Raw genomic sequence first — 25,879 nt, forward strand, 5'->3', positions numbered from 1 at the left:
CAAGCCTGACAAACCTGAGGGAGAATATGCAGCGTTTTAATCAAAATTTTCTCCCTTCCATATACAAAAACCTGAATGTGCCCCTGGGCTCAGACTATTAGAGTCCACCATTTTGGACTAGTGTTCCACTGGACAAGTGTCATTTTACAACACAGAAATCAGAAACCTGCCTTCTCACAGCAACAGCAACAGAGGCATCCAATTTGTTTTGGGGATTAAAATATGGAAAAGAGAGAGATAGAGAAACAAGCAGAGAGAAAGAGAGAGAGAGAGAGAGAAAGAGAAAGAGACAGGGAGATGCAGTGCTGGGAGGGGGATTCATTAAAGCCCCTGGCTTAAGCCCAGCCCTTTCTGAATATGTAAATGTCTCAGACACAGGGAAAAGCACAGTAAAAGAAAAGTGAGAAGAAGAGGAGAGAGAAAATGGAAGGGAGCAGCATGACAAAGTGAGTGAGAGAGTGAGGGATCAAGGGAGAGAGAGTCAGGGAAAGAGAGAGAGAGAAAAAGAGAGAGAGAGCGCTCTCTGAATTGTGAGTGGCTTACGACACTCAGTGAACAGAAGGTGCGTCTGCATGCAGTCAGTGCACAGCTCTGCTGCAAGGGATTGTGCGCTCCTTTGCGTCCCACATTTACCGCCCCTGTCTGCCTACTAGCACCAGCCTTCAGCAGCCTCTTCCAGCTGGCTGGGAAAACACACTGAGAGCGAGGGAGTGAATGAAACCTGCAAGCCACAGGGGATGGAAGCAGCTTCTGGGATGACAAGGAATACTATTACACAAGAAAACAGTCAACAAGACTCACCTCCTTAATTTTGCTCTTTTCTTCACAACTGACATTGAGACGACTAACCTGCCTGGATGGATGGATTTGAGCCTTGCTCAGTGATTGCTTTTTGCCAAGATTTGTGGAAACTTGAGTGGTAAAAGGGACCAAGACACAAACCCAGAAATATTCCGAGATCATCTTTTTCCCTTCGTTCTCTGGTTTAATCTTCTCTCTGATCATTGCAGTAGAGGACTGCAGAGGAGCAATACAGGCAGAGCTTACGCATGCAGACGGTAACTTACACTTCCTACCATCTCTCTGAAACCTATTTGGATTCTTTCTCTTTCTGGCTCTTTCACATGAGGAGAACTAAGACATTGTAAGCCTGCCAGGGTCTGGTGTCTATTGAAAAGGGAAGGAGAGGGAGTGGATTTCTATCATAGTCTTTTTTTTACATTAGCACATAATCAGTGTTAGCGTACAAAGCAAGGTGCTGAAAGGAGATTACCAGATATTAGATAGGGGTAAGTAGTAGTCATCTGGTTTTGGTTGTGTTTACAAGACTGATCAATGAGGACTTATTCAACCTCTCTTTTCTTCACATAACCTTTAGTATCTAACATAAGCACAGTTAAAGACACGAGATTTGCCAGTCCTCCTTTGCATTTTCATGTTATACGATACCCATGGTTGAGACGTACATTCAGCCAGTTAACATGTTAACGTACATTCAGCCAATTAACATGTGCCAGCATCACTATGATATGAGCTTTCTGGTAGTATACCTGTGAAAAATATTCAGAGTGGTTCAATGGACATTTTCTCAGTGGCATCTCACAATATTCATGCTAATGGATTTCCTTCTTTTTGGACTGTACTTGAAGTGGCCATTAAAGGAGCTCCCTGGTTTGTTTTTGTGTTTATTGGCCATTTTTCTGAGAACGATTCCCTTTGCAGAGGCGGTTTGTCCAAGGCCATGCCGCTGTGACAGCAAGCTGCTGTACTGCGAGGGACTTAACCTCACTGACATTCCCCGCAATCTGAGCAGTGCCATGGGCCTGTCCATGAGGGAAAACAACTTGACAGAACTGCGTGAAGGCCAACTGGTTGGTCTGTCACAGCTCACATGGCTCTATCTGGATCACAACAGCATTGACATTGTAGAGGAGGGTGCATTTGATAGACTAAGGAGGGTCAAGGAGTTGGACCTCAGCAGCAACCGGATTGAGAGTTTGCCAAATGGTACTTTTAGGCCTCTCCCAAACCTGCGTATCCTGGACCTGTCCTACAACAGGCTGCAGGCACTAGAGGCCGACTTGTTCCTTGGCCTCAGAAAGCTCAAAAATTTACATTTGCGCTACAATGCACTCAAATTTGTTCCAGTACGGATTTTTCAAGACTGCCGGAGTATGCAGTTTCTAGATTTGGGATACAACCAACTGCAGAGCCTTGCACGGAACTCATTTGCTGGACTCTTTAAATTGACTGAGTTGCATCTTGAGCACAATGAACTAGTTAAAGTCAACCTAGCCCATTTCCCTCGCCTCATCTCTTTACGCACTCTTTACATGCACAATAATCGCGCCACTATTATTGTCAACACACTGGAATGGACTTGGCATTTTTTGGAGAAAATAGATGTATCAGCCAATGAAATTGTATACATTGAGCCTCACGTTTTTGAAAGTGCACCCAATCTTAAAGTGCTGATGCTTGACTCCAACCGACTGACCTATGTGGACCACCAGATCCTGGATTCGTGGTCATGTTTGGAAACCATCACCCTAGCAGGAAATGACTGGGAATGCAGTCGAAATGTGTGTGCTCTCGCCACTTGGCTTAGTGCATTCCAAGGCCAGCGTGACAGATCTCTGCAGTGTTCAAGCCCAAACACTGCACAAGGAGAGGAAATGTTGGATGCCATCTATGCTTTTCAGCTATGCGAGGATCCCTCGGAGGAGGTAACCACAGCTGGCCTGTTTGCCTCTACAAAGGGACTGAGACACTGGGACTCTGTTGGTCCATTTACTCCAAATCCTTATGAAGGTGAAGGTAGTGAGATTGTCACCAGTTCTTTTACCATCACACTGGACCATGATGACCTAGACAGCACCATGCAGATCCAGAAGGTGGTGACTGGAACCATGGCACTTATCTTTTCATTTCTCATCGTAGTGCTTATGTTGTATGTGGCATGTAAATGCTTTCCAGCTGGAATAAGGCACCTGAGGCAGTGCTTCAGCAGTCAACGCCGTAAGCAAAAGCAAAAGCAAAGCATGCAGCAGATGGCTGCAATTTCCACACCGGAGTACTATGTTGATTACAAACCTAATCACATTGAGGGAGCGCTGGTAATCATCAATGAATATGGCTCGTGCACTTGCCAACAGCAACCTTCACGGGAATGTGAGGTCTGACCATGCTTTGAGAGTAGGCATTTACCAGGGATTAGCTGAATGTACTTAAATTCCCTCTTTTGGATACATTCAATTGTGGGAATTTTGCGGTCTGAAGGAATAAAGTGCCATTTTGGCCATGTTTTCCTCAGCTGTTCGCTGTGATATGGAATGAGTGCGCTGATGCTTTGCGGTGGATTTACTGCTTGTGCTCTTTGGTGCTGAGTCCATGGGGCATTAAAGACCCCAAACTCATGGACCTGTAGATATGCTACAGAAACATTGAGAGGAATACGTATTGACACCTCACTTGAAGAGGGATATTTGAGCTTTAATGTGTCTTTCTACTTAAATCCATATAAACTGGGGATGCATAAAAGAAGAGAAAATGTATTAAAGTAACAAACAATTGACAAGCATATATATGTTTAAGTTTGATTAAAATACAAATGTACCAATCTCTGTAAAATATGTTTACATATGTGCAGCTGTGAGAAAAATAATATCCACAATGATCTTTTGTAAACCACGTGTTCAATAAATTTCTCTTCACATTAACTGTTTTGTACATGCAAAGCCGCCAGAGAGTATAAATGACAGTAACCTGTTATGCTCATTGACTGGAAGGCCATGGCCCCGCGCACGCACACACACACACACACACACACACCAAACATTTGGAAGCAACTTTAAAATTTCTGTTCTTTCTTGAAAACCAGTATGAACTCTTTGTTTTCCTCAATTTTATTTTCAGTGGCCGCTGCTGTGACCAGAGATATGCCAAATAAATATTACCAAAAGAAAAGGAGAGATTAGTTTTAGTCTTGATTAGACTTGCAAGAGCAGAACTTCAGGAACTTGTCTTATATGTACCATGCAGTTTTTATTTTGAAGAGTCTCACCAAGATGAAGCCAAATACCTGATCATTAAAGTAAATCTATATTCTCACAAGTGGGACTTCATGACGTCATCTTATTTTGCTGCAATTTCTTTTTGAACTAAATTGATGTTGCTTCCAAAATGCTGTCTACCTAAACAGACAGATGGATTTAAAGCTCAACCGATGCTAATGAGAATGACAGTAATGGAAGAGGCAGAGGAATAACATCATTTCATTTTCAGTGTAAATTCCATGTCAGTCTTTCAGATCTCTGTTCTGAGTGACATATTTGGTCTTGCTACACTGTTGGCTGGCTTCAAATGGAAATGCTTCTCTTGTCATTGTCTGTCTGAGAATACATGGCTCTTTTACAATTTCAGCAAATATATCTACATATTATTTCATCATACTTATGTGAGACTATGTTAAGAAGCCGCGTGATAATGATTTAAAGGAGATTTAAAGATGTGTCTTTGACTGAGTCAAGCACACACAAAGTATTTCCACATGTGAATTTCAAGAAATTCTACAGCTTCAGATTAGGTCAAAATTATCACCCAATTATCCACCCTTAACAGATTTTTTTTAAAGAAAGACAGCTTTATTATTATTAGTATTATTGTTAATAATAATAATAATAATAATATAATAATAATAATAATAATAATAATAATAATAATAATAATAATATAAAGCTGTGGTGAATAACTGAAAGAGTGAGTGAATAAATGAGTGAAGAACCAATGAAACAAACTCTCTTTCTGTCTGTCTTCCTCTGCAATATGTCAAGCTTTTGGAGTCATTATTTTTCACATTAAAGTTCTGGCAAAGGTTTAAGGGTCCAAGCCCTCATCACATCAGTATTAATCCTAAACTAACATGTCATCGATCATGAAAAGGCTGATCTGGCATTATGATGAGGAGAAAGAGGGTTTTTGCTTTTTCATCTTTTCAGTGTCACAGCATATTTGGAATTTGTAACCCTGCACAGCTGCTTAAAGATAAAAAGGCTTGCTACATTTCTGCTTGTGAGGCTTCATTTGTGTAAATATTTGATGATAGCGAACACAGACACCTGCACTGGCACCGGTATGGATTTTATTTCATTCTTTTCTTGGACAAGAATCTGGGGAACAATGTGTCAGAGTATGGTCCTGCATATTTGAAAAGCTTTGGTCTTGAAGCTTGACATTAAACTGTTTTAAAATCAGCTCTATCCCAACTCACCTCCAGCTTTTCTGTCTTCTGCAGTTGGTCAATGAGACTAAATAGAGAGAAAAACATCAGGGCTTGAGCTGAGCCTGTGGTTATAATTCTATCAGCCTTTGACAGCATCCACAATGAATATCCTGATCAATGTTGCTCTCAAAAAACACTACAGACCTGTGCTTCCCAAACTAGTGGAAAAGTGATACATTAATAATAGAAGGATGAATCTGGTCAGAAAGACATTATTTCACTGCAGCCATTTTCACACATTGGAGGGGACACGCGTCACACATGAAACTATATGAAATGGACGGTATGTGTGCGGCCAACATGATTAGAACCGTTGGCACAGAGAAGAACAGTTTGGTCAAAACAACACTTGATGTACAGTTAAAGAGGTGAGATATGAAATGATCTTGTAAAGGCATACATTTACAGACGCACCTTCGCTTTATACATTCAAACAATCTTTCTTGTTTTTTTATCTATTAGATTTTTAGAATAAGGAAAGTAAAAGGGCCCCATAGTTTGGGCAGCCTATATAGTCCAGTTTAGTGATTTCTGGGCCTGTCTACACTTCTTTGTGGAGGAGTATCCACAGATTTGCGATGACGTTAAGGTCAGGAGATGGTGCCATAGCCTTCAAATTGCACCTCCTGAAGACAGCCGTAGTGGATTTTAAGGTTTGTTTAGGATGGTGTTACCTTGCTTACAGAATTTGTTGGAATGTATTTAAATCTGTTCCTCCTGAGCAGGAAATGCTTGCTGTGCCATTGGTTTTGACACAAGCCCCAATGCATGATGGATTCACAGGTGCTTTCATCACGTCTAAGCCCGCTGTTGTCCAAACACACTCTTGCTCGCTGCAGCTAGCATCCTATTTTCACACTCTGTTTGTCATCACTGTACGGGACTTGTTTTCAAAATGCAGCAGGCTTGTCTGGATGATCTTCTGAACAGCTGGCACTGATTTTTTACTGAGAGGACTTTTCTTCTGATGACTCGTTCATGGAAGACATATTGGTCAAGTGTCCCTGAGCAGTTAAACAGTGCACCACAACTCCAGAGTTTGTAAAAACAGTCTTGGAGGACGTTTACGTTCAAACGGGGGTTCTACCTTCTCTTGTCTAAAAGAACCTTTCCCAATATTGAGTGTAAACATGCTGTGACTCTGACAGGATAATTCAGGTATGATAACACAGTGAAATTCTTTAAAAAATGGGAAAAAAATACTTTAAAGTTTATCTTGAGTGAGATCATTTAATCTTCCACTTGCTTGAGTGTTTCAATGAACCCTTGACATTTGACCAGGGTCTTCTACCTGTTGCTAAATGTACCTGTGAAGACAATTTAAAGCAAGTTGAAAACAGAAAGAAAACTACAAAACGTTTGGCTTCTGTCTCACAAGGTCAGTGCCAAAGTTATCAGAAACTCCACTGATTCTGCATGAGAGCTGCTGTGATCTCTGCAAATCCAACGTTCAAGTTCAACGTGGATTTAAACCATAGGTGTCACTTCATCAGACGTATTGTGCTCAGAGCATTTATTGTGTGGGTGTGTGTGTGTGTGTTAGAATGTCTACACATACATCAACTTTACAGGTGGGCCACTACAGTCAGGACACCCCAGAGAGCTCCATGGGCTAACCTTGACCCTGACACTAACCTATGGAGCAGCACAGCAGAAACAAACCCTAAAGAAATGACCCCAGTTTCCTGATAGCGACCTGGCAACATGCTGCCCTCTGACTGGGAAAATGACTGTGCTGCATAAGAAATGCTGAACACCCCTTAATAACGAGAGGTGAGCTAAATCACTAGTGGCAGCATGGACTGCTTGATGCTGCTGGTGACAACTGACAATGAATGAGCGGCTTCTTTCTGCTTTTGTTGTCATAGCTGGTTTATTGGGATCAATATTTTATTTCTATCCTATAAGGGAATAATCCAAAATAAGATATGTGACCATGTCATTCCTCACTTTACCTCTCCTCCTAATAAGAGGCTGCAGCTTAACATAGAAATGATAACACTTAATTATTGATCAGTCATTCTGGAAGCCTTGTGTCTGCATCCTTCACTAGTTTAAGCCGCTGACCTAATAAATGAATTGGAAGGGACGCACATATCAAATCTAGCTTTAGAATAAAATGAGTGGATTTTAAAGCTCGGTGTTTTTCCCACACTTGTTTACAATAGACAAATACTGTAATATCTAAAACAGAAAAAAAGTCTACATCAGTCACCCTAATCTCCTCACAGTTTATAGGCAACTGCCTCATTTCCATGTAGTGTAGTGAAGCTCCACTGAATTAATCATCATTATCTTCAACTCATATATTGCTGGAGGTAAAACTCAGTTTACGTAAAACTGCACAAGTTCAGAGTGTGACGGCATGTGAACATGAACCCATTCAACAGTAGAGTAGAGAAAGAGAATTAATGGCATCACTTAACCATGGCCATGAGGATTTGTCTCGCATTTATCATTATTTAACATACAACGTCAGGGTCCACCGCTGAGATAGCACATAGCAACAGCTGGGCCCACATCTGTGTCTCTTGTAGAACAACAGAAGCAGGTCAGCCCCTAATAATCAGAGTTTTATCTGGAACAGATTTGGGATTGGGAGCAGTTTGTCATTATTCATGGACAGATTTATTAGATTACAATCAAAGATAACTGGAGAAATCACAGATAACTGGAGAAATGTACATACCATGAATCTCACTAGCCCCTTTTTGATACACATGTTCCAAATCAGATCTATTCCTTGTTTTTCTGCAGTTCCAGAAATTATCCCGATGGTTTTAAATCCTCAAAAATGTGATCCAGCACCCACACAGCTAAAAAATAATATCAATATCAATCAATATGATTTTTTTCTGGCTGAATCAGCACCACAGAAGCTCGTGAGACAAATGTGAGCAGATACAATTCATACAATACATTCATCAAACAGCAGCAAATATAACCACGTGAGGGAAGTTTTTAACACTTATCTTTCCCACCCTTTTATGGTTTTATGAGGAAGAGTGTAATGGAGGCCTACAGGATATGCTGCTCTCCAGACAGAGAAGGCTAATGTGTGAGACAAGACAACCAAAGAAATAATAACAGAGTTTTAACAAGGAAAGGTTCCATAGCATTTTATTTACTTATCCATAAAGAATAGTAGAAGAAAGGATGCATATAAATGTGGGTGCCTGTTGATGCTTATTCTGGCTTAATAAAATCAGTGTATAAATCGGTGAATTTGTGTAGGCGTTGCCTGCTACCAACCCAGGGACCATCCACAAAACTGCAGCAGTGCCTTTGCCTTCCATCGCCGGCACCATACATTAGCCATGAAGGACCAGAAGCAGACAGAAAACATCACCGTCATCGCCCATGTCTCAGATGATCTATCAGAAACTCTTCTGCAGGCAATACCCCTCTCTGCCTTCAGACGTATCCGCATTCTCACCAAGGCTGGGTCATCTCATCATGAAAAATGTGTGCATGTGCTCTGAAGGAGGAGGGGGGGGGACTCCACGACACACAGAGTCAGCACCATCGTAAAGACTTAGAAGACAGAAATGTTCAAATATGTCAGAAGCTAATGATGTCCTATACAAACACGAGTTCTGTTGCCTTTAACTCAAGCTCTTCAGACTACGATGACCTTTGATTTTAATTTTCTTTTACATGACAAAGCCTGCTGTCTTGACGTATGGACTTGTGCTCTTACAATATCATCTCAACCCTTTCAAATGAATCCAAAACATTCATGATTATTATCATCATGTGAGTGATCAAGTCAAAAATAAAGGGAACATTAATCAGCTCTTTGTGTTTGGATGATTCACAAACAAGAGCCTCCTGACTAAAAATAAAGGTCAGGGAAAGGTTAAGGGAAGCAAAACCAAATGCTCATCCCCTCTGCTGCCTTCTCCCTCTGTGTCTCGAAGGCCAGACAGCATCAGTACACTCACCCATCAGCCCAAATGTACTTGTTGTATTCTCTGACTATCAGCTGAACACACTTCCCTTTATTGGTAAAACCAACGCTTTTGAAGTAGAAAAAGTTCTTGAAATTGAATTTCGCTGCTACAGATCCTTCGAACCACATCATCCGGCCTTAGAGGCTCCCAACAAAAATTAGAGATCAACTTACCTGCCCCATGCATGAGATCCAGGGCCAATAATCCATGCAAGCATGGAAAAGAGAAAGAAAGATAAAAACATGTATTTCATTAGATGCCCTACGAAAATATTTGTGAGTGATGAAAATTGTTTAATGAACAATTGAGGTGGCATTGAGTGTTTGGGATGTTGTGATGAGCTGAGCAGTGGTGACAACATGAGGAACGCTTTGGTGCTCTCTTAAAATCAGATGACAAGAATCCTCTTAGAAGGAAGTTCTTTATTGGAGGTTTTCACTACAGGACTGGAGAATAATGATCTCACATAAGCTGAGCATCTTTAGGAACATGACTTTGACTACTGAGAGATCAGAGCTCAGCGGCGAGAGCCATCCATTAATATTAATATGACATTAATAAATGGAACATACACATGTTCTCCCATGGGATTTTTAATGGAGTACAGATTCATATTCTGAAAAAAACAAGTGTCAGTCATGTTTCATAAAGGTATTCCTCTTGACATTTTGGAAAGTTCTTAAGAGATCATCATGAATTGAATCTTAAATATCATGAGTTGTATGCATTGAAGCAGTTTAAGAGCATTGAAACAAAATTGTTACCGCTCACATGCTTTTAGCAGTTCGTCCAGAGTCACATCACTTTCTTACAAGAAAATTCGTCACAAATCAGAGGATTTTGCCTACAATCGTCAGAAAAAAATGTGACCGTCCTTTTCAATAAGTGTTTCTAGAATGTTTGCATGACGAAGGTAGCACTCTTACAGGCTACATAAGTCAGCAATGCCACACAGCTTTCATCATTAAAATTCAAGCACTTTTCAAGCACTTTCAAGTTCAGATTCAAAGTTTTCCAGCACCTTCCAGATTTCTAGGAATGCATACATTTGTGGGTTTTTAGTTTTTGCAGTTTGAGGCCCCCAGCTTGATGCCCATGTGGTGGGGCTTTGCAAGAGTGTGGAAAGAATTACTGGTAAAAAGTGCTTTAGAATTGGTTACAGTAAAAAAGTCAACTGAACAAGTCCCTGCCAGGTTAGGATTCAAGCCCAGTTCTCTGTTCATTGATGTAATGTCTGCTAACCCTAACCTTACCCCATCAATTATAACAATAACTTAAGAACAGCCGGTTTGGTGGGACCACTCCTGGATCCGGAACTGATTGCTGGGCCTCTCAGACTCTCTCCTCCACCTGCCAGGATGCGGCCCCCAGGATGCAGGAAGTGGGTAAGATGGGTTCCGGCTCCGCGCCAACCCGATTAGGACCAGTACCACGAATCTGCAGTAGGTCTCTTTATGGGGCAGACTACATCACCGACCCCGGGCACCTGGACTGCACCACCCGGCCACACTACACAGGAAAAATGCCCCACCTCCTTAACGACTCTCCTGGCATGGTCCAAGCCAACAGGCATGGGGGTGAGAGCAGAGCAAAAGCAGTTGGTCCGACAGGGTACACTCCAGCTGACCAGTCTCCCATTCGACCAATCGATCTGGGGGTTGTTGCTCGCCACCCAAGGACCCTCGTGGTCCCCCGGGAAGAGGATGCCGGGAGGAGGAACAGACGGATTTGCTCCCGATGGTTCCCGGAGATGATGAGGGTGAGGGATTGGGTCCGGTGCATCACTTTTGCTAGGACTTCCCCTTTGAGACCAAGGATGGGTCTTGGCTCGGGCAGAGTCTCGACAGGGATGCGGGCTTGCATGGCCAAGTCCTGGCTGATGAACCTGTCATCTGCACCGGAGTCCACCAGGAATGGTGGAGAGACAGATTCCTTGCCCCAGAGGAACGTGCCAGGTAGTGTGAAGCAGGCCGGAGGGGAGCAGGAAGAGGAGCCGCTCGCCAACAGTTCTTTGGGCCTGGACGGGCAATCGGCGAGGAAGCGGCCAGCCTGGCCGCAATACAGGCAAACCTTCGCCAACATCCGTTGCTTTCGCGCCGTCTGTGACGTCCTTATGAGTTGGAGCAGGGACTGGAGTTGACAAATCATCTGGGTCTCCACTACGCCTGGACAAACTCCCCGAACTCCTCACCAGGCATTCGCTAACCCTCAGAAAGCCAGAAAGCTGGAGGAAGCGGGTGTCCGGTTCTCCAGTACCGCTGTGGCCCATTGTGTTGCTCTCCCGGAGAGAAGATTCATGACAAAAGCAATCGTCGCCCTGTCGCTGGGGTAGGTAAGTGGCTGGAGGTCGAAAACCAAAGAGCACTGCAGCAAAAACCTGCCTCAACCGAATACCGCTCCGGAATGGGCACGTGAGGCTCCTGTGGTGCGGTGGCGGCCAGCACAAACCACACACTCGTTCCCTATTCACTACTGAATTTAAAATGATCGTTCGGACACTACGCACACGTAAAATTAAGTCTTGGTGTCACATAATAATTACGACCCCAGTTGACGGTAAAAGTGGCCAGGTCCATTTAATTATTTTAACCCATCCGAAACATACCCCAATACATTCAGTGGTCGTTTTTTGGAAATGCAATATTTTACGCTAGAATTAACTTTATATAATAAAATAAAATATTAATGTCAATAATAATAAAATAATAATTACTTATTACCTAAAATAATTTGTTTCCCTTGACATTTTCAAGCCAAGACGTGATGGCACATTCTCAAGTCATATTCTGCTGTAGTGAAAACATTCAATAAAGCAATTTTTCATCTTTCGCAAGCCCACGCGTCAACACATCCCACCCACAGATGGCTGTGAAAACATAACCTTGTTATTGGATACAAATGCGAAAAAATGCATCAATCAGTGATGAATTAATGGCTAGGCCCTGAAACACATGCGCCACTGCAGTCAAAAGTGTGAACACATAGGCGTGGCAGCATTCAACACACCAGCAAAATAAAGCAAAATTCCAACGGAATTAACTTGGATACATTTTTGTTGTATACACTTTTGGAATATTTTATTCGACATTTTTTTCTGTCAAACTATGTTGCAATACCACCAATTTGCTGATTCTGAAAAAAACAAATAACTAGTAGACAAAACCATATTAGCAAGTTACTTCAAACATGCCCCTTGATCAAGTCAAGCAAACAAGCACCTGCCACTTGTGCAAGTTTGAGTCATCAAATGTTGGTTTGTTTCACATTCAGGTTCTCGCAGATTTAACTAGCAACAGTGCTTGCAGAATGTGCAAACTGCTGTGGCTGTCTGATGTCTTTCAAGTGTCTCTGATAAGAGACGGTGCCGGACTCATACCTTGACAGACTTTCTGTGGGGGAATGGTGGTCATGGTGAAAATAAATATCTGTCAAGTCATTGTTGTTTGAAAGGCCAGTGTGCCTCTTGAGTCCTGGCTCATCTGCAGTTATCTGTTAGAGTTATCTGCTCCCCTGATTTAAGTCAGCCTGGCTGCTTTCGGATTTTAGCTTGGCTACCATCCCCCACCGAGACTCAATGACATGAGATGATAAACAGGCTGTCCTCCTGCCTGAAAATGATCCACATTATCTTGGCAAATAAAAATACTGTAAGGATTTTATTTGGATTTCAACAACAGGAGGATGTTTGGTTCAGCATGAGATCAAATCCACATGTGACAAGATCAGAAACAATGAGAAGTGTTTCAGTTCTGCTTATAGCACATTGTCGTTTGTAATAGTAGTATTATTGTAACTACTCATTATTATGAGTATTATTATTCTGTAAATATTATATATAAATAATATTAAATAATGTTATTATTTTGTAATTAGCCCTAAAGCCCTTTCTGTCCTCCTATTTTCACACCCTTTGATAGTGCAAAATGCAAGCCCATTTCCAGCTCACTGTGCTCACCCGGCACCTCCAACCCCACCCTATACTACAGGGTGTGGAGGTCCATATCATATCCCAGCTGCGTGTCTAACCCGTCACTCCCCAGCCCTTGAAGAAGACTCATATCCTGTCCTCCTTTGGTCCTTAATGAAAAATAAGGACAGAGAAAAAAAGACTAAAAATATCTGGAACAAGGGCTTGCTTGTTGTCACTTGGGCTGTTTCCATAGCACCATTTGGCTATGAAAGTTGACAGCAGCACCAACCGAGTCCAGAACTGGCCTTTCTAAAATATATTTGTGTTAAATGATTCATATTAAACCAAATAATTATCACATTTCATCTGTTGTAATTGTTGAAGCCCTAGTTGCCTGTTCATTTTAAACAATGTTAATTTGTGACCTGTGCCACTGTGTCGTGCCTGGCTGGAATACCACAGATTAACACCAGGGACTCACAAATGACAACTGGAAGCTAAAGACTGCATTGTTCTTCCAAGTGAAGACCTAGTGGAGCAAGTTCTCATCATCTCATCCTCTGTAGATGTTACAGCCAATGGGTAAAAAAACAGAATCCTTTTAATCCCTGGACATTTTGTAGAACACATTGCAGTCTCACTGCAACACAGGAAATGGAGGCATCGGCTGCTGTGGGAGAGCTGATTTCTAATTCAGGCCACTGTGTTTTCAACAGGCCCAGGCAAGGTTTCTTATTCTTCAATGTGTCAGCAGAAAGAAGGATTACCTGTTAAGATTTTATCAGTCACTATTTTTAAAGTATTTGTGAACATGAGACAAGTTTTATGTGAAGCTACCATGCCAAAGTGGAGGTCATGGAATTGCTCCTTCCACATGGAGTCCTCTAATGCTCACTCAGTGTTTAGACCGTGTTCAGAGTTCTTCTGAGGGCCTGGGGTATGGATCTCTTTATTGGTTCTAGTTTATTCCATCCCTGTGGACCTGACACTAGCAATAAGCCTCATAGTATCATGTCTGAATGAAGCAGCTGATCTTTTTTCCAAATTAATACAACTTTTGCAATTTCTTTATGGATTGCATCCCATTGTTTCTATCATAGCATGTTGACCTATACCTTTATTTGGAAGATGACAGGTTTCTTTAAAAGCAAACATATTAGGAAGTGAAAGGCTCACCTGCTGGGCATGGTACAGGTGAGGCTCAGACCCTTGATGCACCTCTGAAACAGGTTCCCTATCACTTCCAGTATCTGCATTGCAGTGGAGTTACTAACTTTAAGCTTGAACACATTCAATAAGCCTTCAGACAAAGACATCAGTCATAGTTAACAGGGATGCTCGACTCCCAATAATGGCTTTGAAAGCACAAGTAGCTGATGTCAGATAAGGAGCTGATGAACACATGTTTCCACATGTGCTGTGATGCCACCACATGAGCAACTGCAATGGTTAACCTAAACACGTCTTGACAGTTGTCAGGTAAAAGCTGAAAGATCATGCATGAATGCAGCAGCCAAACTGGTCCAGGGTGCCCAAGTGGGAACAAGACAAATACACCTGTTACCCAACATCTCCCTTGCATGAAACAGAACATGGTAGAGACGCTTCCAGCACAGACACTCCCACAGTGTGTGTGTGTGTGTGTGTGATGGGTGATGGGTGAATATACACATGCAGAGACTATCTGCAGATCAGTCACAGTGCACATATGAAAGGGACTACAGACACATAACTGTGCATGAGCGGAAAACTCAACTTGATCCTGGATGCCTGAGTGGTAAATATTACTACTGAATAAAGACAATGGGCCTCATTCACAAACCGTTCTTACGAACTAATTTGTTCTTAAGTCCCACTTACGAACATTTTACGAAGATTGTGGCATTCACGATTTTCTTCTCATCCTGGATTTATGCGTAGGTAAGAACAAATCCTACGAACACTCAGGAGTACTCTTAAGCACATTTCAGTGCCGACATGTTGGCATGGTTGTGTTTTCTTCTCTTGTGCAGTTCAATAAAATTCAATATTACAATGATAATTCTGTCATATTTATTTATTTCCTATTTTTGGTGATTTACAGAGAATTTTAAAATTACGTAAATGTGCCAATGACTTAACATTAATCAACCAAATTGGAAACCATGCCAAAACTGTATTTTTATTTGATTTTATCTTGATTTATTTTATTAGGGGGTCGAGGATATGCCCTGGCTCCCTGGTTGGTTGTTGGTTGTTGACACCACTGACCAACCGTCAGACTCCACAGGAAATTTTATTCAATCAGATGCATGCGCGCAGTTGCTCCACCATTGAATGCACCATCGGCATTTTAAAGGGGCGCTGGATGTGTTTGGACACAGCAGGTGGCAAATTGCTGTACAAACCGGAGAAGGTAATTATTTATTTTTGTTATAAAATCTGCTTAGATTACATTTATTCATCTAATTTATGACTCTCCCTCACCATTACAGGTCTGTAGGATAATCATGGCCTGCTGTGTCCTGCACAACATCGCTATGAAGTGTGGTGTCCCTCTTCCCCCTCAGCCACAACCCCGTGAGGATGTGCGTCCTGACGCAATGATGGGGCCAGACTGCAGGCACGCGGTTCACGTTCGAGCGCAATTAATTGCCCGTTTGTGAATAAAATGCATTATTGTCACAATTTCAGTCTAACAGTCTTGATTCACTTCAAAAAGAAAACAATAAGAGAGAACGGTTTCAGAGCACAGCTTTTACATTCTTATTTTTTTTTTAAATTCTCGTTGATTTCTTATGTGTTGGCTATAGTCATCAGGGTTGAGGCAATTTTATCAAGCATTTTAGCCATCCTTTCTTGATTGTTCAACACGGCATCAGAAATCAGGCGTTGAAAGGCAAGCTTTTTCTGCATTTTGCTTTCGGCATTTTGCTGCTTTTTCCTCTGTCTATGTACAGGGCCCTGCTGTAGTTCCTTTTATGGGCATTAGTGGGCGGTGACTTATGCTAACCGTATGTTAATTAGACTCACCTGGCACGCGCTCTCAACTTACGAGTAGATGGCATTCATCAATCTAAGAACACAGCTGCGAACAATTCTGAGGCTTACGAACGTGTTGATGAATCTGACGTAGGGCTTTCTTAAGGAACTTCTTAAGAACAACTTAAGAAAGAATCTAAGAAGATTCTTAAGAACATATTGGTGAATGAGGCCCAATATTCTCAATAAATTAGATTAGATTTACTGATTCTAAAATACTGAAATTAAGAACACGAGTGATAGTGTTGATCAGGTGGAGGATTAAAGTGTAATCAGGCGAGCAATGACTCGTCAAAATGCACATCACAATATATGCTATCACAATGCCATCCCAGTCAATCCAGTTGCCCTGGAAATGGCTTTTGTTTCTTTTTGTTTAATTTCAGCCATCTTCTGTAGATCTAAAGCATATGTGAGGGGAAAATGCAGCCATGTGACCTGAACTATAACAAAAGTTGGCACAATAAACTCTTATAGTGGGTTATTTTCTTTAAATGAAAAATTATCAAATGTTCTGAACCTCATGGACACATCCATTTATTTTCCACACACTCCAGCTTTGTTTTTGTCTGACTGCTAACCTGCAACAAGCACTTCAACTGAGTATTTCAGGAAACATATGTGATCCCCAATTTTTGAGTTTTTGAAGCTTGTTATTAGCACACCAACCAGAAAAAAACTGTTATCTTCAGTTTCATCTCAGTTAAAACCATTTTGGGTTGGCCAGAAATGTGGAGTGGATGTGGTTAGTACAAAAAATGAGGAAGTCTGAAGACTTGTGCTCCACACTGTGGGTGCCAAACATGTTTTGCAGTACCCCCTTAAGGAGATTACCTTCAGCTCCCACTCTCCTTTCCTCACCTACAGCACTCAAGCATGTGTTCTGCCTGCAAACCGGCAATGATTTCTGGAAAGACCAACAGACATCTAGCACAAAGATAATTCTCCTAATCAGTGCACCACTATGAACATACAACTGATCGGATGCAGTTTGTCATTTATCAAATATCTTATCTTCTCCACTTACTCAAAAACAAGAGAGAATACCCTGTGCTCAGAACTGCAGTTCCTCAGCTACTACAAATAACTGGTGCTCTGGTTGGACCACTCTCTTTCTTTCATTTCTCCCATCAGTAACCTAGAGTTCAAAAATATGGACAGATTGGGGTTCCTTTACTGTAATAAGGCCCCTTTCACAAACATACTCCAGTGAAGATGACCATACCTGTTTGCGTATGTTCTCCACCATTCACACTTCCGGTTTGCCTCCAGGGGGCTTTTCCCATGCACCATTGTGACCTGTATGAAGTGACAAGTTGGCCCTCCCTCCACACCAGGTGACTTCCTTGCTTCTACTTGTCTATCAGACTTACTAGGGAAACGCTTCAACACCTCTCGAAGCTTCTGCGTTTTTCCCAGAATAACCATCACCTGAGATCCAGTGACATCAATCCTCAGTAAATAAATGTGTTGTTCTCTAGTCGTCATGGTCCTGGCAGATGCTTCCCACTGTGGCCGATACCGCTATCATCAGCCTAAGAGAAACAATGTTAGCGTCTCCATTCAAACTAGCACTAATGTTTCTGGACCATGAGATCATTGTGGCATTATCATCAGCTTACAATATTCTTCTTCATCAGTAATATACTAATGGCACAATTTAGATTTAGAAAAGGACACACTATTTTCTGGATATATTTTAGTATTATGAGAGAAATCCATACTAAATGAAATATTTTGAACTGGATTGGAACCCAAACAAGTGGTTATGATGAAGATCTGTTGTGCTGTTGAACCCTGGAAGTGCAGCTACATCCCCACAGCCATAACAGCCAATATCTGTGCAGATGTCATTCAGTGTGGTCCAAGTTGTCTTAAGCACAAATGTAAAAAGTCTGTTTTCATGATTGCAAACTCTTTGCCGCATATTTGAGCTTGATGACTTCTGTGCATTTGTGAACAGGATCATCTACTCCTGCCTGCAGATTTTCAGATGTAAAAAGATTAAGGACACTTTGTTGTTGGCCTGCTCCCCCTGCATTTTACTCAACACTGTCTGCGCTCACTTTCATGCTAAGCTCTGCCAGAATTACATGATGATAAACCTGGAGAATTTTAAAGAGTGGGGAGGACTTTAAGTATTTTAATAATGATGTGATTATTGTTAGCAGCCCAATTGTTAGTCTCAGTTACCACACATTTATACACCAAGCTGAAAATGTGAAGAGAAGAAGTGTGTCTCTGGAACCATGACTTTCATGACATTCTTTCTCCTTCTAATGTTGCCACACTTCAACCTTCTATGAAAGATCTTTACTGATATACAATAAGGTCTTCTACACATGCAGGTGCATAGTGTGTAACTCTAGAAAGATGCCATTGGCCATCTTTTGATTGGTGTCATGGTAACCACTGTATCAACAAGACCGGCTGGGTAAAACTTCAGAGGAAATATTTAAATGTAAAATGCTTAGTGCTGTTTATAATGGAAAGCCATAACATGGGAGTGTTATCTTAACTACTGTTTGACTTTATTCTCTGTAAACAGCAAAAACAACAACAGCACTTAATTAAAAAAGGAATTTTTTTTAAGTCACTCCAAGGAAGCTCTCCTCCTTTCATATATGGATACTACAGACAGGCATACATGATGATGTCTTGTGCAGCAGTGACTTGTTTCTGAGAGGTAATACAGGCGTACAGACTGTGGAACATAACAGAAACATGCCTCTTAAAAACAACTGCATGACTGAAAATAATTAAATGTGCCACTGTGAGCAATTATGGAATTTAGTGGGCACGTTGTCAGAACGATTTGGCCAAATAGGAAGGATTTGATTAATACACCATGGGTCTTTAGCCATTAATTTCTTCTTTGGCGAGCAGAAGAGGCAGTACTGGATGGTACCAAATGACCAGTAGAGTGTAATGCAATTTGATTCCAGAGTTATTAGATGATGGGAGAGGCAGAAACACAGACACATACGTGGAGATGGAGAGAAAGAAGAAACGGAGTGATAGAAAAATGGTTTTCCTAATTGTATTTTTGCCTTTGCTGCTCTTGCTGATACAGCTGTAATTTCCACTCTGTTGGTGCGTAGCAGAACCATGAGAGGCACCATTGTCTCATCACTTCAAATGCTCTATTACTTTACCAACAGCACCACTCAGTCAGAGATAAATGATGCCACAAAGAAAAGACATTGACAACCAACGTTTAAATCCAGCAACAAAAAGACTGGCACTGACTAACTGGGAAGAATGGGAACACACACACACACACACACACACACACACACACACACACACACACACACACACACACATATACACACACACACACACAAGCATCTAAATGTGAATATTCTTAAGTCAAGGTTGTTCCATAGAGTAAGATGAGAGTCAACTGGTCTTGATGTTCCACCTCTTGTCCATCCTTCAGATCTAGCTGACATGTGGAGAGGTACCCCAACCTATGTTGCATTAAGCAAATCCACCATTTCCTCTCATCAGGTGCAGGTGTGGATCTTATAGGTGGCAGCTCACACCAGCTGTTACAGCTGGTTCAGACAAATAAAGAGATGTTTATAACTGGCAATTGCACCCTGATAGAAAACTTAAGCAATTTTGCTGGAGCATCAAACAGAGTGCTACATCTCTGACGCTCCAGACACATAAGTGACCCAAAAACCCAACATATGCCATCAGTGCAATGGGAATACATGTATTCTCCTGGGTTTTCCCAAAAACCTGCCCTTGACTTTCGAAAGTGTATGAAAAAGCTGGATGAATGTAATTTTCTGCCATTACCTTTTTAACATAAGACCTATAGCAATTCAGCCAATAGATACATATGGCACAATACAGATATCAGTCTTGTCCCAGCTGCACAGGAGAAGGCCTCACAGTATGTTCAATTGTCCCACAAATGCACAACCATTAGGTTGTCCCATTTATAGCTTCATCTTTAAACACAGATTCCAGATGTATCCTTCCATCTATGTATAACATATCATAATGCATATCACCATCATTTGCGAAAAAAACCCCAATGTGCCTTAACACAGCTCGTGGAAAATACTGGGAAAATAAGCAGAATTTCTGCTTTTCCTTTTCATGTAGGAAAACGAACACACACACACACACACACACACACACACACACACACACACACATACACGATTCATCTTGTGCACACACTGAAACCCTTTTTACAGATGCTCAGCTAAAGAACAGACCAAAAATTAATATAAGCATAGCTGAGCTCGCCTTCATTAGGGACAGTTATGTAAATGTTTGAATTTTTAAGCTGACTGAAACCTCTGATTTCGGCACTTGTTGTCTCTAGAGCCCTTTTAGAGGTTCTGCTGGATTCTGCTTGAGCAACTATGGTTAAAAAAATAAAATAAAATAAAAATAGCTTGAAATGAGAAAATGGAAAGCTAAAGTCATGCCTGAATACAAACATAATGTATATGTATGGGACTGTTGGAGCGAAGGGCTGCCTACAGCATCCTGCTCTCTGGCAGAGGAGCCACAGCTTGGTCTTCATCCAGTTGCTCTTCTATAATCTCCCGCCATGTTCCAAGAAACACTCTTGGATTTGTTTTGTGCCTTGTAGGCCACAAGTCCATCATTCTCTGGGTAAACAGTCTGCCCCTTCCCCCTCCCAGTAGGAAAATACCATCCCTTTTACTCAATCCTTCCTGTTTCTCTGTGGGGTCTCTGTTCCTGCTGATGTCGGTGGTTTCAGCCCCACACAGCGAGGTGCTCCTCAGCCATCACAAACAATGAATCAGACTGAAAAACAATCAATAGCATGCTGTTGGATTTTGATCAAATCAACTGCAATCCATCTGTGCACAAGCTGCTGCACACCTCTGCATTGGCTAATGCACATAAAGCTCAATGCCTGATACCGAAATGTGAAGAATGTTACAAATGCAGGCAGTAGTAGAATTACTGCTAGCAGAAGTAGCCAAATAGGCTGTAAACATGACCATTTAAAGCTTTCAATGTTCAGCTGTGATCCATGTACAGTTCACAACCATATTACACCCTGGTGATGCACGTGCACATAAGTGCCCATATGCTTCGGGCCATCTGACCATCACAGCTAGGACTTATTGCACCATGCAAAAGGAGAGAATGATGCATAAAAACATTCATTCCTCTGACGGTACATGATCCAAATGTTGAGGACCACTTTCTCAAGCGCAGACAAAAAGCAATCATCATTTTAGCACTAGGCAGATTAGCAAGGCTTAGCAAGATTTTTTATCACTCTCCCGTAATACGCTGTATAGTATTAGCATAATGTGACAAATGATTAGACATCATTTATCTCAGAATCACATGAGGTAACAATGCAATTATTAATAGTGGCTGTCATAAGCTTCATTCTCTAAAGCTTAACATGTCATTTGATTAAAACATGTTTTCTAGTAACAACAGGAAAACAATACTTCAAAAAGTTCTTTACAAATTAACTGAGGTTTTTGGACATAATATTGTCAATGTATCTAGTCTCCATAGCTCCTATTTGAAAAGAAGACTGACCAATGTAACTATTGGTCAAATACACAATCCTTTTGTTATTGATGTGTGTCTTGATGGAAAAGTTATCTTGGTGTCAGACTACTTTGTATATCTGTACTTTGAAAATTGGACAAAGAAATGAACGTCTTGTAAAAACAAAAGTGCATTTCCATGCTGGTGTTTTCAGCTCCTTATTGATTATTGGTTTGATAACTGTTGGCTATTTATCACCGACTTTACAAGAGAGTAAAGGCAGAAGCAATGGCGGACAGGCAGGCATTCAGACAGGCAAACAGAGAAGCAAACAGACAGAAAACAGCCTTAACAGGAGGTGAGAAAAAAGACTGAAAGGTTCAAATCCATAGCAAATAGCCCTTTTGTGCCATTACTTAATGTTTTTTGTCTGTTTTGTTTTAAAGGACAGTCATTGTGTAGGCATAAGTATGAACGGGTAACATGTGGCTGCTCTTCTCTTATGGCCTCTGACAGAATGAAATCAAGGTATCCAGTAAATTCCTCTCCCTCTCTCTCTCCCTCTCTGAGCGTGGTGAGCATGTCGGCTGCGGGAGTGAGTGATTGATAGAAGTGTTTTTTCCAAACATTTTCTAATTTCTAATATTTATTGTCACACTGGGTGGTCATATTGGGGAGCACTTTTTTTGTAATTTTGATCACTTTCTTTTTTGGAATTGTTTGGTGGCCACGGCCGCCGTCCGGAGTCTCCGGGTTGGACAAACTCACTCCACCGGTGTGTCCGTGGAGAAGTGTGGTCTGGCTGTGGGGGAAATTGTGGGTCATGGAAGCGTGAATTCTGCTTCCAGGATGAACACCACGGTGATGGTGTTCATGGACAGCACTGATAAGGCCGATCAGCTGGTGGAGGCTGGAGTGGTTATCAATGGTGCGCTTCCTCTGTCAAACCCGGTTAAAAAGGTGGTTGCATCGAACGTCCCTCCGTTCTTCAAGAATGACTTATTACTGCGGGAGCTCAGCCGACACGGACGCGTGGTGTCCCCGACGAGGTTAATTCCTCTCGGCTGCAAGTCCCCACTGCTGAGACATGTCATGTCATTTAGAAGACAGGTGTCCATGGTCCTCAACAGCAACAAGAAAGAGCTCAACCTGGCTCTTTGCTTCAGAGTGGACAAATTATTATTATTAGACTCAAGCACACGCACGACACAAACACAGAGTCACAGGGACACACACAGGGCACAATGGCAGGCACAATCGTGGAGGTGAAGGAGCCAGCAGGGCTGCAGGGGGACCACGTGGACCTCAGGAGTGAGCGTCTCACCAGAGAGCTGGTGGAGCAGACGGCCACAAGAGTGGCTGAGACCGTCCGAGACATGGAGGATAATGTGTCAATGTGTCAATCAAAAGAAAGAATACAGATACAAAGGTAAAAAATGATAAGGTAAAGAAACTGTCCACAGAAGAACACAGAAGAACAAACGTCTCCTGCCTTCCTGGCCTGTTCTCGGTGAGGACCTGCTGTGTGTCCTCAGGGACAGTCTGAGCCAAGGTGGGCTGCCACTGAGCTGCAGGAGAGCCGTCCTTACCCTGCTTCGAAAGAAAGGGGACCTGCAGGACGTAAAGAACTGGTGCCCGGTGTCCTTGCTATGCACCGACTACAAGCCGCTGTCCAAGGTGTTGGCAACTTGGCTGAGAAAGGTGATCGAGAGGGTGATCCATGAGGACCAGACGTACTGATTTCTCTGGACCAAGAAAAGGCTTTTGACAGGGTTGAACACCAGTACCTGTGGCGGATGCTGCAGGTCTTTGGGTTAAACCCAGGTTTCATAGCCAGGATCCAGGTCTTGCACAGTGGGACCTCTACTTACGAACGTCTCTACATGCAGAATTTTCAGGTTTCACGTCTCAACGGGTAAATAGTTCCTCTTGCTACGAAAGAAATTTCAGGATAATAAAAATACGCTAGCTCGCGGAGTTTAGCAAACACAAACATGCTTGTAGCTGCTCTGCCATTGGCTATTGCCTAGCATCTTCCTGTCATCCCATTGGCTAGGAGGGACGTCAATATGTACAGGTATGTGTGTATCCCAGCGTTGTCTTCTTTGAACTTTTATTCGCTATGAATCCCAGGAAAGTGATGGAGAAAAGTGAAAAAGAAGAAAAGAAGAAGAAGAGAGCTTTTTTGTCCATACAAATAAAGCAAGAAATAATAGAAAAGCATAAAAAAGGGATGTGTTTGGTTGATCTTCCCAAAGAATATGGCCATAATACATCGACGATGTTTGTCCATTAGATGGCGGTGTTACCACAGGTTTTAACGTTTGTTGCTAGTAATGACGGCTAATGTAAGATTAGCCTGTAATAAAGTTCATTTTGTTCCTGGAGAAGGCTTGCACTGAATTCCTACATTTATTGTGCAGTAATCTAATTGTAACATGTATTTGTTACATGTTTTTATGCATTTTTATGATTTATAAAATAAAATATGTCCAAATTTTTGGGGGCTTGGAATGGATTAGAGCATTTACATGGAAAACGCGTCTCCACTTACATAATTTTCAGGTTACAAAACAACTTCTGGAACCAATTAATTTCGTAAGTAGAGGTCCCACTGTACTGTGGCATTAAGAGTGTGCTGAAGATCAACGGTGGCCTAAATGCTCCTTTCATTGTCCAGAGGGGGATCAGGCAGGGCTGCTCAATGTCAAGGATGCTCTATGCTCTGTCTATTGAGCCCCTCCTCTGTAAACTGAGAGCAGAGCAATCAGGTTTCACCATTTCAGGTTGTCCGAGGCGTTATGTTGTGTCTGCCTACGCCGATGGCATCATTGTTTTCATCAATAGTCAGAACAACATCACTACCCTCTGTGAAACTGTCACTAGATTTAACAAACTGTCATCGACAAAGGTTAATTGGACCAAAAGTGAAGCCTTGGCAGTGGGTGGAGAATGGTGTAAGCAGCTAACATTACCGTGGGGGCTCTCCTGGAGGACAGGGGGGCTAAGGTACTTGGGCATCCACCTTGGTGATGAAGCTTTTATGGCCAAGAATTGGGAGGGGGTTTTGGAAAAAGTTGAGGGGAGGCTGAAGAGATGAAAATGGCTTCTTCCAAGGATGTCTTTCAAAGGCTGGGTCCTAGTCATTCATAATCTGGTGTCATCTATGCTGTGGCACCGCCTGGCATGTGTGGACCCGCTCCCAAACCTGCTATCCAGGATACAGGCGGTCATGGTGGATTTCTTCTGGGACTATCTGCACTGGATACCACAGTGTTTTCTTTTTTTCTGCCGAGGGAGGAAGGAGGACTTGGCTTCATCCACCTGGAGAGTAGAAGAGCGACTTTCAGGCTCCAGTTTGTCCAAAGGCTGCTGTGTGGTCCATCAGGTCTGGAGACCTGTGGCTCAAGCTGTGCTGAGGCAATGTAGTGGAATGGGGTTGGCAGCAACCTTATTTCTAATGGACCTAACAGGGGTCAGAATGGATCAACTCCCAGGGTTTTATAACAGACTCTTTAAGGTATGGAGGTTGTTTACACAGGCTGCCTGCAACTCCGTTTTCTGGCTTCTGGAAGAGCCGGTGATCTATGGGACCGGTTTAAGGTGTGAGGCAGGACCACAACTGGCCCAGAAAATGCAGGAGGCTGGTGTATTCACACTGAGGCAGTTGGTGAACGTGTGTGGCCCCTGGTAAGCCTGTCGACTTAAGCTCCTCGACAGGGAAGCTTATGTACAACACACTGGTCAAGGTTGTAAACCAATTCAGCCTGGCAGGCCGCGTCAACACCAAATGGGGAACGCAACTGGCCCTCACAGAGACCCAGAGGCCAGAGTGGAGGTCCGGAGGGGCGGGGACCTACAATGGAGGATCCTTCACGGGGCCATCGCAGTCAACGGGTTCTTATCGAACATCAACCCAAACATCACTGCCGAGTGTCCATTTTGTGACCACAGAGAGACGGTGTTCCACTGTTTCTCTGAGTGTGGTCGCCTCTCTGTGCGGTTCCTGCTGCTGAGTCAGATGACCCTGCTTGGTGAAGCTTTCTCACAAACTGTCTTTATTCTGGGTTTCAGATACAACAGGAGAGGGAAAGCTAAGTGCCAACTGCTGAACTTCCTTATAGGTCAGGCAAAACTGGCCATCTGCATTAGCAGGAGGAACAAGATAGGTGGATCTCTGGACTGTGATCTACAGACCATCTT

At 42.4% G+C, this 25,879-nt stretch overlaps 2 protein-coding genes and 1 long non-coding RNA gene across 5 annotated transcripts in view; 2 read left to right on the top strand and 1 right to left on the bottom strand.

Annotated features, from left to right (window-relative positions):
- The window catches only part of ctnna2 (catenin (cadherin-associated protein), alpha 2), a 244,686-nt gene that overhangs the window by 102,248 nt on the left and 116,559 nt on the right, over positions 1-25,879 (bottom strand). The gene's annotated exons all lie outside the window — the stretch shown is intronic.
- Positions 324-15,811, top strand: LOC130527552 (uncharacterized). The gene is made up of 3 exons (XR_008951054.1): positions 324-1,058; positions 15,338-15,539; positions 15,619-15,811. It is a non-coding gene; the product is annotated as an uncharacterized LOC130527552 (long non-coding RNA).
- On the top strand, positions 998-5,255 carry lrrtm1 (leucine rich repeat transmembrane neuronal 1). The gene has a single exon (XM_057036001.1). The coding sequence runs from the start codon at positions 1,611-1,613 to the stop codon at positions 3,180-3,182; it is 1,572 nt and encodes a 523-aa protein (XP_056891981.1). The 5' UTR covers positions 998-1,610; the 3' UTR covers positions 3,183-5,255.

This window comes from Takifugu flavidus, chromosome 6, assembly GCF_003711565.1.
Source record: "Takifugu flavidus isolate HTHZ2018 chromosome 6, ASM371156v2, whole genome shotgun sequence".
Classification (NCBI taxonomy): Eukaryota; Metazoa; Chordata; class Actinopteri; order Tetraodontiformes; family Tetraodontidae; genus Takifugu; species Takifugu flavidus.